The sequence below is a fragment of the Anser cygnoides genome, chromosome 2, assembly GCF_040182565.1.
Source record: "Anser cygnoides isolate HZ-2024a breed goose chromosome 2, Taihu_goose_T2T_genome, whole genome shotgun sequence".
Lineage (NCBI taxonomy): Eukaryota > Metazoa > Chordata > Aves > Anseriformes > Anatidae > Anser > Anser cygnoides.
Window position 1 is genome coordinate 71,380,895 of NC_089874.1, and position 15,605 is coordinate 71,396,499.

The 15,605-nt window shown below is 37.6% G+C and overlaps 1 protein-coding gene across 11 annotated transcripts in view; it reads left to right on the forward strand.

Moving 5' to 3' along the window:
- Positions 1-15,605, forward strand: part of LOC106034898 (uncharacterized) — a 200,365-nt gene that overhangs the window by 104,806 nt on the left and 79,954 nt on the right. For all 11 annotated transcript variants that reach the window (XR_010829424.1, XR_010829423.1, XM_066992453.1 and 8 more), the window contains 2 exons: positions 443-531; positions 4,262-4,401. Coding sequence is in view for 9 of the 11 variants with exons in the window: in XM_066992453.1 (XP_066848554.1) it covers positions 443-531; positions 4,262-4,401 (229 nt within the window). In the remaining 2 variants the exon portion in view is untranslated. The remainder of the gene's footprint in view (positions 1-442; positions 532-4,261; positions 4,402-15,605) is intronic.

Here is a 15,605-nt window from a genome sequence, read left to right on the forward strand (position 1 = left end):
GACACACTACCTAAGTAAACATTGCTTAGAAAACATGAATACTTTGGATCTCTGTGCCTCATTTGGTGACATTCTCGATCCACAAACATGGCCATGCAAGAAAACAAACTTCCTTCTCTTTTCAGATGAACATATTCTGGAGTGTTTAAAATATCTTTCACTGTTCTTCTTGAGTCTATTTTTTTTTTTTACTTATTCTTTCTCCATGGTATTTATACAGTCATTATTTCCTGCATCACAATCTCTGAAGTCTCTGCATCATCCTAACGCTTCTGGAAGGTAGGAAAAAACAAACAACCTATTTATAACTAGCACAAATGGGGAAAAATGACCTGCCTGGAGTCATGCAGGACAGTGGTGGAGGAGGGAACAAAACCCAGTTCCTTCCTTTTCAGAGCTTTATCTTAAGTAACAATATAAAAATGTATCCTTTCTATTACAGAGAATGATTTTTACCAAGATTGCTGTGGCTATACAGATGATCACTGTGGTATATTTCAGCTGAAAGAAGAACAAGGAATACAGCACAAGGTACTGGCTTTAGTCTGAGCATCACCATCACCCTGCAAGTGCATGGTGAAGCCACTGGAGCTTCCACCTGTGCCTTTTAGGAATAAGTTGGGGTGTTGTTGTTGCTGGGTTTCTTTAACACTGTGGATTTGTTTACAGCTACCATATGATTTTATGTGGCCAGCAGTATTTCTGTCTCCTGTGTTAACCTAGAGAGGAGTAATCTCTCTTAGCCAAAAAAAAAAACCAAAAAAACAACAACAAAAACTTTCCAAAGAGGAGTAGGAAAGACCATCTAATAATCAGACAATAGCAGCTTGATCAAGGCTGCACTACAAGGTGATATTATTTCAGTGATATTTAAATGTAAGATAGATTTCCTATGATCTATATCTATAAACTTCAAGTCCTCATTTCCTTGTGCAGAAGAACCATCATCAGGTTCTTTTTAGTATTTGTATTCCTTGTAAATTGGTCAAGGACATAATTAATTTGTGAACAAATATTGTGTCAACACAAGGTACCATGAAATCACATATGTATTGTGACAGCACCTTCTGGGTGAGATATACCACATAAATGCTGAGAACTAAGACAGAAAGAAGACGTGTTCCTGAAAGTTTGTCCATTACTTCTACCTGCATAAGCTGATGTAAATCAGATATTTTCTAAGGAAAGATGCCAGTTTTGTCTTTAAGTGTTGCTACCCTTTAGCTGTGCATGAACTGTGACTGCAAATGTGAATATTCAAATTGACAGTTCTGGCAATTCAACTCACCCTGTTCTAGTCTACTCTGAAACATTTTTAATGCTTTTAATTGCCAATGGAAAAAAGTCATCATGGTTAAACAGCACCCAGAGTACTCTTGAACTTGTATACTATATGCATATACCTGTACATGTACCATGGTATGAATACCTGGTAGATGGGAATTATTATTGCACCTTTGACTTTATTAGTGTCTTTCCATACTTGGTGATGATTGGCATATAAATATCCATGAACAAAACAAAACTGGGCAATGGGAAATTCCCTGCATTTTAAATGACTATGTTTTCAAGTGACTTATTTCTTTAGGGAGGTAACTTAGAGAAATCAGGGTTATAAATAAGCTTAACTGCAGACTGATGTGTGTGTAGTCTTATATCTATAGGAAGACCAATATAAAGACCAATGAAGTGGGTGTAATGGGCAAAGCAACCCAACCCATGGGAGTGGTAGAATGAAATTCATTTCCTACAATCCCATAATAGCACGTTGCCTTTGAACAAAATGCCATGCTCTTATAGGATCCTCAGATGTGGCTAGCTTTCAAAGCCACGTTAAAGTGACCTGGTTTTAGCAAGGTGCATAAGCTCAAGGGTAATTCAATACTGTCTAGCCCCTTTGGACTTGGTGAAATGACTCACTAGCTTACAGTTATTGACATGTTTAAATAGATTTCTGAACTGAGCGTCTTACAAGAATAGTTCTGCACAAAAGAAATGTGAGCATGTGAAATCTCATTTCAAAGGTTGTAAGAGCCCCTCTTTTTTAATAGGATGAGTGAACCCTAATGTTCAGAGATCCCTGTTTTAGCACATTCAAGATTTAGACACTCAATCTGAACTATGTCATTTAGGCCTACTTGTAACTCTGGAAGTGAAACTGCCTTCTAAAATAATTTTACTCAACAATCGTAAATTGGACACAATTCAGAACTAGCATAAACAGGGGGAAGACAGCAGTTCATGTAGTGGATTATTCAACTTGGCTATCACTTTTCCTTCTGAAAAAAATATATATGTATGTATGTGTATATATATATTTAAACACAAACAAAATTTTGGGTCTCACCTAACCATTTTGGGAAAAGTAGACTACATCAGCAAAAACAAACGTAACCTTTCTGCCCCCCAATCACCTATGCTACAGAAGTACATAGTCTCCCACTGAGTATCTCCTGAGCAATGGGAATTAGTGACAACTTAGTTTTTGTTGCAATTGGCATACACACAGTTGCATGTATTCAAGGTATTAAATATTTTCTATGAAGGACACAGTGTTCCTGGCCAGTGACTTCCATGAGAAGTAAAATATGTTCTGTTGCCATAGTCCCATCCTCATGCATATGAGTGAGCTCCTGCTTTTGTACTTCAGACAAGACCAAACATAGTCTCAGAGAAATTCACTCATAATGCTTTTCAATGCCTTTAGGATTTATGTTTTAAATAATATTTTTATACGTATTTTGCACAGGGACTAGTTTCATGGAGACCATGTCAATGTAAGGTACTTTGCACACGCTACCAACTATGTAGCCTGGACTTTTTCTAGGGAATTAGGTCAGTCATTTGGCTAGGTAAAGTGCAATGCTATCAGTAGCTGCCTGGCGTTAGTATTTAAAAAGAGCTTTGAGCGTGATACCCTCTTCTAGTCTGCCTTAACTATTCATATTTACATAGAATCACTTTTTGACAATATACCCATTGCTTGTGGCAGCTTTTCCAATGGCTGCTGAAAATATAATGATCATATCATGTTTACTGGTAACCATGTTTAGCATTATGTAGGTATGGATACGAACCTCTGTCTGTTATGTCCATGAGCCTTAAATTAAAATTCAAAATGTAGCTGCAGTCTAGGTAATCCAAGTTTCAGAATACAAATTTGCCTTTTAGAGCAAAATAGTTTACTGAGTAAAAAAGGAAAAAATAAATCTTTGTAGTTTTCATAATTAGTGAAGTATATAGTGATGTAACTACATCTAATGCTAAAGCTGTGTTCCTTGGAAACTCTTTGAGATTTTTGAGATCTAGAGAGTAAATTTGGATATTATTTTTAATTACAATTTGCATAAACATGAAGGCCAGAAGGGTCCTTAAATAATTTAGGTTGTCTTCAAGGAAAGGTTAGAAAATTTCAACCACTTCAGTAAGATCAATAATGTCTTTAACTGAACTCCAATAGTTTCCAGATATTCATCTACTCTTAATCTTGAAGGCATCAAACACCTAGAAAACCCTTCACAGAGTTTGCTATTGCGCTTAGAAATGTATTAATAGATAGCTTTGTTAAGTCCCCTGAGGACGTCTGTTTAGTAATGGCATCTCTTAGTGGAAGTGATGTTCAGTCCTCTAAGAAGGGTCAATTAATGCCAAGCACACAAGAAACTTGCCAATCACTCCAGAGAAAGGTGACACTGGTGCTGAATTGGGCCTGAATAATAATAATAATAATGTTATTCCAGAGATAAACACAGATTAGGAATCTACGCTTGGTGTTGCACTGAAACAAGCAGTACTATCCCATCTCCTCCTTTGTTCTGGCACCAGAGCAGAGTGGCCTGGATCAGCGTGGATCCAGCTGAAAGCTAATCCAGTTTAAAAAGAAAGAAGCCAAATAGTGTTAATTCCCTTCCTAGATCAGTTTCCTCCGCATGCTGTGTGGAGAGTGTATGGATGTCCCAATTTTTATGCTGATAGAGTGTGGTGAAATGAGAAGGTAGAGGAAGGCTGGATGACTTCTGGTGTCAACATGAGTTAAGAGGAGTTCTCAAACCACCACCGTATAGTAACATAAATCAATCCATTTAAAGATATTCTTAAGCATGTTGAGCCATATTTGCCACTGCTTTTTTACAATTTTTTTGCAGAGTGAGAAGTAAGACAGAGATGGAAGTTAAAAACAGGATGAAATTGGCAGCTCTTTGCTAGCTGTGCCCAGCTAATGACACTACTATACTTTTTTTTTTTTTCTTTTTGTTTAAAGATCAACTGGAATAACCCACCTGAACAATATTATCAAGAAAAGGCTGGTCCTGTAAACAATACAAGCCTGGAAGAAGGTAAAGCATCTTCAGAGATCAACTTTTATTTAGAGGAGTTAGAGAAATATACTTTTTCTCTATGGTAAGTAATCTCATCACCAAATAACTTCAAAACCCAGAAGCATGCTTTGTTATTCTTGTATTACAGAGGTATCTACATTCAGATGAAAGTTATTAAGCCACAAATCCAATACATAAAGTTTAGCAATTACTTAAGCAATGTCAGACTGTCACCTTTCTGCATGCTTATTACGATTATGACATCATAAGCTATTTTTCCATAGAGATCGTTTTTCTGTATGTGTACTATTTGTTCAGGGAAATATTAAGTATTTTATTTTCTGCTGTTTGCTCACAGTAGCTCCTGGCCTTATTTACAACATGTATACCTTGCCTGGAATACAGGATTACTGATTTCATTGTACATTCCTTCCCAATAAAATTTTACAAACAATAATTCATTTTTATTCACAAAATCATTGTAAAGAAAGGGTATTATTTCCCCTTCACAGATAGGGATATGAGGTAAGATGTTTCTTGCATTTATAAGCAACCAATGTTTTTTGTTTGTTTGTTTGTTTGTTTGTTTTTGAATCCTTACTATTTTGTACGACTGAAGTTGATCAGAAAAAAAATTGAAAACAATTTATACCTGAGAATGCAATTTTGAAATTCCTGTATTGCTTTGAGAAACTGTGAGTTTTGACAAAAAAAAAAAAAAAAAGGAGCAGAAATGGAAGATTTATAGCAAAATCTCATTTCTGTGTTTTAGGAATAATAAACTATTGTTCTTGGATGTTACTTTAAATATTACTTTTCTCTATTATAAAATACAGATATGGGTAATGACATAAAATGAAAAGATAATTTAAAATGAAATTAAAAGACCTAATTAAAATGAAATCTTTTCTTTTACTTATAATTGTTTTTCCTGGGATTTCATCTTCAAGGTAATTGCAAAAGTTGGACAGTTATTTATAATTAGTAGGAAACACTGAAGACCCAATCCTTTGTGAAATGAAATAACAGTCTTTCATATAACTCTGTATTGTGATTTGAAAGTTCAAATTGTGTTTTGAAAGTTCTTAACACAGCCATATTTGTACACCTCTGCCACCTGCAAATCAGCTCCAAAGTCTCAAAGAAAGCATCCAGAAAATGAACATCAGAATAGGGAGGATGTCTCCAAAAATTTGGTTTCAAATGACTTCCCTATCAAACCATTTGAAAGCAGGATTAACTAATGAAGCAAAACAAGCAGCCTCCAACATTGCTAGTCTGGAGAATAGCCTGTCATTCCCTGCTCTCACTTGCCGTGTTCACTTCATGCCTTTAAATTTTGGCAGGAAATCAGGTGAAGACACTACAGACACAAGGTATATTTTTACTATACGAACCTGAACTAATCCCTAGAGATGGTCAGCACTGAGCATTGCATGATGCAACAATCAAGTGGAAAAAGCACATAATTAGACTGACATAACTTTGCTGAACTAATCAATATTATTTTGGACTATTAAAAGCTCCTGCGTCCCGGCCATGATTTAAGACGATTTTAGAGTAGCAGTGTTCATCTAAATATCTTTGCCAGCTCCCACTGTTTTATTTTACCTGTCTCAGTTTTCAAATTAGATTAACAAAATTATCATCAATGATTTCCATCTCAAGGTACTCATTTTATGTGTCCGTGTTTCTCTTCTGTGTCTTTCAGAGTTACAGCGATCCAATTAACGTTTAAAGTCAGTTACTGGACAGCACTGATCTTTCTTTCCAAAGCCATTCAGCTTGAAAGTGTTGGGAAAGGGGCCCAAATTCACCCTTCCTTAGGAGCAAAGAACTCCTGGAGCACATATTGGTTTCTGGTCACTGTCCCTTCACCAGCCCAGCCCCAGGCTTTTCAAGCTCATGGCCTCTGTGATGGCACAAGGTGCTCCAGCAGGAACAGCTATTTGTCTCAGTTGGCATGCACCTCACAGTCTGATATGGGACTCAAGATTAAATGATGGTTCTCTCCTCCTTTTGCTTTTCCTTTTCCTCTGCTTGTCATTTCTGAAGAAACCTGGTTGATTTTGGATACCCGTGCCAGTGTGGACACTGGCTTTGCTGGGGTTCCATTAAGGGGACCAGAGCTATATCTGAGCACCATGAGTTACAGGGTGCAAGCCATATATTCCTGGTATGAAACAAAGGCTACCAAGCATGCTTCCCAGTGACTGTGTCCTTCAGTGAAGACAGCTGAGGCTAGTATTTTATTATTTCAATATGCCATTCTATTTACAGCCTCTGTCACCCTGTTTGAAATAAGCACCACTGTTTGTTTTATTTACTTTTTTGTTTATTACATGAAGGTCCCACAAGCTTAGAACAAAACAGAATTTAGAGAACATTTCTTTGCTTTCTGTTTCACAAGTGGTAAAACTTCATCTTTATCAGAAAGAAAAAGAAAAAAATGGGAAAACAAATCACTCCATTATTGGTAAAGGGTAAAGTAATACAGTTATTATCCTTAGCATGCCATGTAAAGAATATATCTTTAATCATACTTTTTTTTTTTTTTTTTTACTGAGAGTTATTTCAATTTCTGTCTGTAATTGCAGGAGTATCAGATCCCATACAAGTTGTTAGTTGCATTTGCTAACATGCCAGTATAAGGTTTCAGTGGTTACTTCTGTCCATCTTTTCTCCTTTCCTTCTCTCCTTCTTTCTCCATCAAAGGGCGTCAAATCCTCTTTGTCTGTTTCCAGACCTTCCTCTCTGCTAGGATTGCTACTTTTTAAAAAATGCAATGCAAGATAATTAGCTACTACAAAAATTTTTAAGAGGACTGTAGATCTGGGGGCAGCTTAGATGTCCATAAACTTCAGAGTTTCAGATGCTCCAAGATGCAATCTGAGCAATTTCCTTGATCTTTTATTGCAGCTGGTAAATCATTTATTGGGGCAGGTTATTTTACAAAATCCTCTTTAGAAACAAAATCCCATAAAATGTATTTATCATAAAATACTGCACGACCAACAGTCTTCAAAGTTGTACATACACAGTATTAATTAAAAGCTAGTGCTGTACTGTGACAAGTTAAAAGTATGCACCCACAGTCTCTCTCTCTTTCTTTCTCTCCCCCTGACTCTCCCTGTATTTATTTCTCTCTCCTTTCCTCTCTCTCATCATCTCTTTTCTTGTAGAGCTTGCCAAGGGGGAGATTGCAGAGCATGAGCAAAATTTTGTTTTGTGATCAAAAATAGTTTTTTGATAACTGTGATTTTTTTTTATTGCTCTAGCATCCTTGTCATTTTCCATTCAGATTAGTTTGACAGTGGTGTCTCACGTCCATAGGCCATAGTCAACCCTCCTTATAGAGGGCATTACACACATATGTAACAAAAAGATGATCATTCTGGCTCCAGAAACCCACAGCCTTCAGCTTTGATCTTGCAGGCTGCTAAAGTGGCTCTTCTACTGCACCCATGTGCATCCTTGCTGAAAGCAATAGTCTTTTTCTTAGACCCAGCTAGTGAAGGGGGAGATGAGTCCAAAACTTATGAAGAAAGAGAGCAGGTTAAGACAACAAATGAGTGTGGTCGCATATTAAAGGGAGGTGTGCACAGTTAATGTGATCAGCCCCAGGAGAGCTTTGTAGGTACTGCTGGAGAGCCGACTCCAGGACCTTTTCTCATGCCATGGCTTTGCTGAACCTCCTTTCTCTCAGCAGTTTGCCTTTCTAGAAACAAGAGCCCATGCAACCTCTAGCAGAATGTGGATATTTGTAGTGGCTATTGTCTAAAACAGGTGAAATCTATAACCTTGAGAGAGAAAATGTTTGGATGGATTTTGACCCTTGCAGCCCAAAACCTGCTGTCATAAGTTTTTTTTTTTGTAGCTTTGTTCTTCAGTCCCCTGAAATAAGCAGAATTTGATGAAAACTGTTCTTCACAGCTGTTTGTCACTATTAAGGCAGATTTTCTGAAAGTAGATAATAAGTATAGATGTAAGAAATAATTTCAGCACTTCCACATTTTAACACTGCTTTTTATATGCAGTTGTATCGGAGTTAGGAAAAACATCCCAGATTGCAAAAAGTTTTATCTGTTTCAGTACCCCCCAAAAATGTTATAAATGCTTTCTGTGACTCTAGGAATCAAGTTTGACTTCAAATACAAATAATGAACTAGCAGTTTCAATTACCACCAACTTATCGTCAAACACGAACTCTTAAGGGTTAATATTGCACAGTATAAAAGTAAAAACAATCATTCTTTGTCTCCACGCAATTAGCTTTTTAACAATGTGCCTGTAGCTCATATTGAGGCTAAATGCTGCTTTGAAATGTTTTCCCCTGAGCTCCAAATGTGTTAAGCTGACTCTGGCCAGCTTCTGTAAAAACAATTTATTGCAGGACACCACCATTCATGGGGCAGAGCTGCGTATTGCCCCAGGTAGCTCAGGGGCAGGCTGGATGGTGCATTTCCAAAGGAAGATCAGAGAGCATCTTGAGACAGGAGATTAGCCGTTGTCTCGCTGTACACAGGCATCAGTAAGAAATAAATCCTACCTAGATTTACATACTCACACCTCTAAAATCCTTGGGCTTGGGTCAGGCTTTGGTTCTGACTTGTAGCCATCAGGAGCAGACTTGGTCTGAGAGGGGTAGGAAGGGGAGAAGAAACAGGCTCTTGGCAGCACACAGCAGCCCAGACAAGGTGATAAAGTAGATGAGACCTTTGCAACACTGCACCTGTAGCCTTTATGGTTTTACCTGCTGATTTTTTATTATTTTTTTTTTAATGAAATCAGTAAGCATACTGAGGGACAGAAAGAGTTAACTGTAAGCAGCACAATATAGTAAAATTGTTTTTAATAAAAACAACAAAATTCCTTCTTATAACACACATGCAATTTGACATTGAAATAAACGCAGATGCTTCTTTGCTTGGTGTATTCCCTGTTGTGCCTTCTAAAACACCTTCACATATGGTTTGCCTCATTCCTGTGAAACTGCTTGTTGTTTATGTCATACAAACAGAACAGATTGAATTTACACTGAGCAAGGAGGATGATGAATTAGACTTTGGAAAATCCTTGTGTGGGTGTTTAAAATTTGTTCAAAATTAGTGGTGCCTGTTTAAAAAGTTTCCCTGGATTCACCCTTGAGGTCTTCTAAAGATTTCATTAAAATATAGAAGAGAATTGTGTGTCTGGCTATAAATGCTGCCTTTTATTCAAATATGTAACATTTACCTAAAATCAAAGGTCAAAATTTACCAGTTTTTTATAGCTGTACTAGTACAATCTCCTTCTTGTACTATGAAGAAAATATTGTCACCAATTGAGCATTCAACTTTCTTTTTGAAAAAAGGGACTGGCTCTTTATTGCTTGCTTTAAAAAGCAAATTTTAAAAATTTAAAATTAAAAAAAAATTAAGAAAGTTTCTCAGTAAATTCTGAGAACCCTATTTCACTGTTTCTTCTCCATTTTGAAGCATAATTTAGTGGTTTTTTTTGTATATATATATTTTTTTTTTTTTAAGAAGGAGATTTAAAGGTAAGCCAAGCGTCACATGTTAAGAGAAATTGGAAACCCCACTATTTTATTTGATTACCTTCAAATACTTGATATGTCCTTCCTAAAACGCTTAAGTTTTGGCTATATGAGCATGGAGTGTCACCTGCATCGGTCCTGATTCTGTACTCTCCATGGGAGATTAGTTTTGCAAGCAAGTCACAGCAGGACATAGGTCATGGATTTTTATTTTTTTTCCCATCTGTTCAGATGTCAGATTAGTGCTTACGCTGGTGCATGTCTTTACAACTTTGCAGTCTGAGTTTTGTATCAGACTGGTACATATTTCTGTGGAGTTTTTGCTTTAGTCTTAAGCCTTGTGAGGGATTTTTCTGTGGCAGTAAATGTTTATTTTCTGGAGACTTCTACTTGTATGGACAAATCATTAAATATAGCTATGGTGTCTTCCCTGTTCCCTGTGTTTTTCTGAAGCTGTCTGTTCCTTCTTTTTGTTTAATTCAGTACAGTTCATAAATGGACAAAGTCTCATGAACTGCATACATTCAGAGAGACTGTGGTCCTTTGTAGACTGGTGTAAATGAAGAACTATATCCCTGCACCAATGCATTATGGTAAACTGGTGCAAGTGAATGGCGAATGAGAAATAAGGTGTATCTCTTGATGATACAGATGTGGAGACAGAGGTGACCAAACTGGAAACAAATTTGAAATCAAAAAAAGGTGCAGACATCTAAAGTCTGCTACCTGTCTGTCCAAAATCAAGTAATTTAGGTGGCAGAAGAACATAGATTTGGATATTCAAATGTAACAAGGAGTGTATAGATCCCAGAAGTGACCAGTAGATTAAACAATCAAAAACATGTTTGCCCTTGTGTCCCAGCAGTGTCAGAGAGATAGCTGGGTGTCTGTATTTATATGCAATAAATTCTCTCTTTGGTTCCTCCTATTATAACCTGCTTAAATATTTTTAGCCATAACCTTCAACATGTTAAGAAAATTAGGGACCCCTTCTAGCCACAACTCACTTGTTTTCATGGGTTACATGATATTTGCTGTTGCCAAAAATATGTCCTAAGGAAGCATAAGTCTTTTCAAAGATGTCTTTTACAGAGTACTTTTGCAAAGCCCTCTAGTATCTATGCACACAGTTGATTTTGCCTGAATTTGATGGTACTACGGTGATAGAAACATTTAGTATTGCAAGTACCTATTTACTTCACTGGTGTTATGCATGACAGTAATTTTATTTATTTGCTCAGAATGGTGAAATGAGTTGGCAGCTGCTGCCCTTCCTCCTGCAGGTTACACATCTGTAGAACTTTACTAGCTTACAGCTGGCTTCTGAGCAATGGAGGGGAGAAACTGGTGATACAAATCTCTCAGTAGGGAGCTGAGAGTGATGAGTGAATAATCCCTTACTGATGCTGCTAGTGAGATTTTTTTTCTACTGGCATTAATGTTCTCAACCAGAAAGGAGGAGTGGGCTCAGTCCTTGAGCAACTTCATTACGAATATCAAGTTTTCATAGAGATATTGGCAAGGGACTTGTGTTGTTGCTATGTGATTATATGTAATGGAGCAGGAGGAGCAGGCAAATGCTCCTCAACTCTGGAACAGAAAAGTCACAGTTCGCCCTTGCCCTCTCCAGAAAAACAGCTTTATAATTCCTGCCAAAATGCTTGTTTTTCCCTCTCCTCCTCCCCCTTAAAGAATTCCCATTTGGTGAAAGTGAAAGAAGATGGCAATAGTCAGTGGAAAGCTGGTTATGAGGACAGAATATGGCTTTCATGCAGGAAATTCATAATTTCTTTTCTTCTTAAATACTAGGAATGTTGAAATCTGCAGTCGCCAAGCAACCTGGGTTCCCAAAGTTGTTGGAGCCTTTGCTAGAAGGGCAGTCAAAGTGCCTCTCATTGAGTATTGCTGGCATTCCTTCATCACAGACATTTCAGACCATTTAGTCTTGATTCCTGCTCAGCACAAAAACACTTTTTGGCCTAGCTGAATTGCTCTTTGCTTTCTTCAAGCTCAGCAGAAGGTAGAAGACTTGACACGCTCTCTGTGCAGCATTGGGTGAGGAGAGATGTGGTGGTTGTTTGTCATTTAATACACATTCTGTTTCCATGAGCTAGAAAAGATCACATTACTGATGACTAGTGGAGAAAATAAAAGCTATAAGTGCACAATACACGGTCACCTCTAATGAATAGAATGAATAAAAATAATAAGTGCATTACGTAGCTAACTGTCACATCTTCAGGGCACTACAGTAAATAAGTGGGAGTTATACATGTGCATTAGCAGCAAAATGGATACCACACTTTGGATCCTATCAAGGATAGTGTGGAGAAAAAAATATGATAGATTGCTGCTTTTTATCTGTCACTGCTGTGGCACAGAAGCATAGACCATATGTATGTAAAACGACTTTGTTATTTCAGTAAATTCTCTAACTCTTTCTGTTGTAGCCTGTAGCAAAACGAATAAGTAGCTGAAGATCCTGGTGGGATAGCTCTAAATCTATCAGAATAAAATACCTCTGCAGAGGCATAATTATTATTAAATACACAGTGATGTGTGACAAAACAACCAGTAAGCTAGGAGAGTCTCTGCCCTTGCAGGCTTACAGTATAAACTGAGACACTTTGCAAAGGATGAGAACAAGAAGCTATGATGGTAAACTGAAAAGAGGAGGCACAAGAAAGTTTGAGCAGGTGTGGGCCTTCTAACTGCAGGTCACTCTTGTTTCTTATCCCAGAGGTGATGCTAGAAGTGTGAGTCACCATCAGAATGGTGAGATGAGAGAGGCTGAAGTCATTGAGTGAGGATGCTGGAGTTTTCCTATAGTTTTATTAGTGGCTTTTTATTGGTTTGTTTTGTCCTATAAAGACTCGCTGCATGTTTCTCATCTCCTGTCAGTGATACATGTTGCTAGCTGCTGGCAGTATTCAGCAAAACAAAAATACCAAGTAGTCAGTCAGCCAGGGCTCTTGTGTCTTGCACTCCTGCCGGGTGCTGCACAGGTGATGAAATCCTCCTTCTCACTGACTTAGCAGGACCAAGATTTCACCCCAAGTAATTTGTCCTTACTTTCAGTGGAACGCAATAGGTCTCTTCCTGGTGATATCCTATTGGGGCAGTATAGAGATCAGAAAGGTCAATATGAAAAGACAGAGGAAATTTGCAAGATTGCAAGAACCAGACCCAACCTGACAGGTTTGGAAGTCTTACAAAATTCTGAATAAACTACAATGTCTGCCCTTTGATTCAAGGGAAAGTCTGGCAAACTGGGAATTTGCAATAGTCATGCTTGAATGTTATGAAGGTGTGAATCATTGTCTTCAGCTTATTTTCAAATGCACTAGGTAGCTCTTTGATGTACTTTGTCCTTGTAAGCTTCTCATACTGGTACCGAGATCTATCCCAGTGTTTGAGTTAGGTCTCTGCTGAGAGATGATGGCTAGAAACATTCCGTACTGTTTGACTTACGGGATTCAAAATTATAAAACTCCCAGTTCAGCTATTCTTTCTTGCAGCTGTACTGAATGCTGAGTCTTTCTCACAAATGAGCAGAGTTGCCCTCTGTGACTGTTAGTCCTCCAGTCTAAACAATTGCAGGGGGAGAGAGCTGGGGACGCAGCAGAAAAGTTCCTGTTTGTTGGTCAGTTCCATTACTCAGAAATAGAGGGCAAGCTATTTCACAGACTAACGACTATGTAACATGTTCTGCATTGTGTACCCATTAATCCAAAAATTACTGTTCCCTTTGAAGCTTGCTGTATGTAGAGGAAACAGTGCCACCCTTAACCAATGTGTGCATGATTTTCTACCAAGTAACTGTTGGTTTGCATTTGCCTTGAATTTCAGTTAAATGTAGTACAGGGGCCTTATAGCATAATAGTTTGGTAAGCTGTAGGGTTTCAAAGTTGGAATAATTTCCATTTCAAAACATTGCATCATGATTTTCAGCTTCTATGAGACACTTGAATATATGCTAATGTCACAAGTATTCAATTTAGACTTAGACGTGGAAGGAATTTTGAGGAAAGAAGAGACTCTCTTGTCTCTGCGTATCTGTCTTTCCCTCTCTGGCTTTAACATACATGCATTAGATGCTGGGTTTGACCTACAAAATGGCAGAGGGTAAAGGGTGAAAGACATATTCAGTCCAGTTCATCATGTGACAAAGCACAAGGCATATGGAGAAATACTTTGTCTGTACATGGGTCATATATTTAAGTACTTGAGCCATTTGGAAACAGTGCCTAGGTTTTTTTTTTTTTTTTTTTTTTTTTCTTATTTCCAGTGTGGTAGTCTCTCTCTTATTCTTCAGCTTTTGCGAAAAATATGATAAATGGAAGCTTAACCACCATAATGCCCATATTTTTTCCTCAAGGCTGAAAATAAATAAATACTGAATTTCCAGATTTGAGGTTCCACGGGGAGGTCAACTGCTGGTAGCAGAAACTAAATGATCTTTCAGTGGCTTTCAAAGGAAACACACTTCCTTGATATTTTTATTCAGTTCCTAAAAAGTGAGCAGTCCAGTTGTTAGGATCATAGCAGGACCATCCAAACAGTGGCCCAAGGAATGGTTCCATCCAATATATATCAGTGGCTTTCAGCAATTCATTGCGATTGTATATGCCCCAAAGTGTAGTGCCAGCTGTGCTGTGGTCACAGGAATGTGACTGCAGTGCACTGCTATCGATCTGCAGACTCAGGAGAGTTTAAAAATCCTACTTCAGTTCATTGGTAAATTGGCTATTATTTTTGGTTAGTTCCCCAGGTAAATGCATTATGCTATGCTAATAATAAGTCTGAATTAATTCTGGGAGGGAGTTTTCAGTGACATACAGCAAGCTGATGTCCCAGTGGTAGGTTCTCTCCTGTGTGTTAGTGTGGAAATATGTTACATTAAAAGCTCTGTCTATTAGACTACCTTGATTCTCTAAAGCACTGAGTCCATTTAACTTAGTGTGCTGGTTATTTTCCAGAATATTTCCAGTTCTTTAATTTTAATTATTTATATGTTCTAAAAAGTAGTAGTGGGAGGAGAGATGGGTGGATTTTTTTAATATGAACAGCTGTCTCCTAGAAGTTCAGTTGAAATCATTTAATATTGTTAACTTATATTTACCTTAAATGGGAAATTCAGGGAAATCTGACTTGGACAATGTAAAAAATTCTCAATTATGCTATAAAGTGACAAGAGAAGTAATATTTTAGGCCTGGCCCACACAAAGCTGCAGCTTTGTGGAATTTTCCCATTTGCCTTCACTGGGCTTTGGATCAGGCCCTGGGGATACAAACCATAGTTCACGGGTTTATGCTTATTGCTAATTTTAGAAACATTGCCAGGCTTCAAAATAGGGGCTGCATTCCACGTGCACCAGGAGTAGCCTTTTCATGCTTTGAGTAATGTTACAGGAACAATAAAAAATTCTTGCTACTGGGAATGCAAAGCTCTGTGGGACTTAGATGGGACCTGACATTTATACAGTTCATCAGTAGTGTAGATCAAGGACCGCTACTTTTAGCAAAGAATGCATATTCATTCTTTTTTGTTAACCTTTGCTTCAGTGCATTCATGACACAATTGTATGGGTATGTAGCTGTGTTTTAAGAGTTTTTTAATTTCAGTTGTTGCTTGAAGCACTATGCTGGAAATTAGACACTTTTAGTAGTTCAATTATTGTTGATTTATTCATCGTTCTTGTAGATACAGTGAATGTAGTTACTATAGTAAGGTTATCTAGTTCTGAATG